At 37.7% G+C, this 1,640-nt stretch overlaps 1 protein-coding gene across 1 annotated transcript in view; it reads right to left on the reverse strand.

Annotated features, from left to right (window-relative positions):
* fadd (Fas (tnfrsf6)-associated via death domain) overlaps positions 1-1,640 on the reverse strand; it is a 2,956-nt gene extending 1,316 nt beyond the window's left edge. Inside the window, exon 1 of the mRNA XM_035652312.1 lies at positions 1,279-1,640. Coding sequence (XP_035508205.1) covers positions 1,279-1,576 — 298 coding nt within the window. The 5' untranslated portion in view covers positions 1,577-1,640. The remainder of the gene's footprint in view (positions 1-1,278) is intronic.

A 1,640-nucleotide genomic window follows, 5' to 3' on the forward strand; every position in this document is an offset into this window, starting at 1 on the left:
CTTTGAAATATTTTTTTAATTAGGTACCAGTGCAAAACATTTTTAGTAGAAAACAAAAGATGATATAATGACGTACAATACAGCTCTGCACCATCAATGTCTGATTTATTAAGAAAAACACTAAAATGCTTAATTTAAAATGTTTAGAATCACTAAATTAATTTTGTCATTATGCAATAACAGTAAGATGGCATTGAAGTTGCACTGAACTGTGTCTACCCCGCATTGGTGTATATGTTATCATATATGACATGAAAACTTTTTTTCCAGTATACAATGCAGAAAAAAGCATATCCAGCAGTGCGCTATGATTTAAAATACTGTTGCAAACAGCACAGAGGAGAAGCAGCTCTCAGCAATGTCAACTATATCTGCTTGTAAATTATTTAACATTATTTAAATAATATTAAACTGAAATATTCTTTAATTACCCACAACCCTCATAGAAAAGGTCTATTTTAATTCCAGCTCAATTATACACTATATTGGCGGCCATATTGGCAGAGGTGGATCTGCAAGGGTGGCTATGCTACCTCTAAAATACAAAAGGGTTTTTTTTTTTTCACACTGTAAAAAAAATAAATAGATTTTTTATTTTTTTTATGGTACATTGGCAGCTGTGGTTGCCAGAAGTTTATTGTAATAAATATGGTAGAACTTTTTATTTAACTTTTTCTATTTATATTACTATTATGGTAAAATGATATTAGGACTGTTCAGTTTTAATCCATAATTTACTGTATAAATACAAGTCATCAAAAGATACAGTTTTGCCATATGAATGCCTGTGGAGGGACTGTGGTTTTATGTGCAATTTATTCTACAATATAAATACTAAGTCTATATATTATGTATTTGGACAAATGTCTGAAGATTCAGAAATAAAACAATGTATTGGTTTGTGTATGAAGTTTTTAAGTCCAAATATCATATCATTGTAATTGTTTGTGATTAAATCAGCATATATTTCTGACAGCCCTTAAAGTCTCCATGTCACCCTGTGGACACCCCATGAATATTTCTCTAGATCTGCCCCTGCATATCAGAAATATTTGGACCGCTATCCCTTTCTATCAGCATGGCTGTAATTGTGTTCTACTGACAGGTGTTTCTATTATTTTCTCCACCCCACTTATATCAATGAGTACAGACTCACAACACAACACCAGTCACAATATAGTTCAACTGCAAACTGACACCAGAATCCTGATTGTAGACTTCCTTGAAACGGCCGGCTGCGGTCTGAACACCGCCCCTGAGGCCCCACACGGTGCGTACCTGTCTCCGCCTTGTCCAGGACTTCGGGGCATCCAGGCGGACATTCAAAACGGCTTAATTTCTCTGCGATGTCCTCCCGGTGAATTTCAGTAAGAAGCCGGCACAAATACTCCGTGTTGTCGGGAGCCAGGCGGCCTCTCTCCGTCAGGATCTGGAACAGTCTCCGCCCGGTGTCGGTCTTCTCCAGGTCTCTCTTCCCGACCAGGTCTCGACACAGAAACTTGAGCTTATCCAGCTGTTCAGAGGACAGCTGGTTCGAAATCTCCAGCAAAAGAGCGTTAAACTGGAAGGAGCTCATGTCTCTGATACAGACTGCACCCCGCTGACAGATCTGTCTGAACTAGGAAATACTTCACTTTTTA

This window comes from Morone saxatilis, unplaced genomic scaffold, assembly GCF_004916995.1.
Source record: "Morone saxatilis isolate NCDOM2014 unplaced genomic scaffold, NCSU_SB_2.0 Contig11, whole genome shotgun sequence".
Lineage (NCBI taxonomy): Eukaryota > Metazoa > Chordata > Actinopteri > Moronidae > Morone > Morone saxatilis.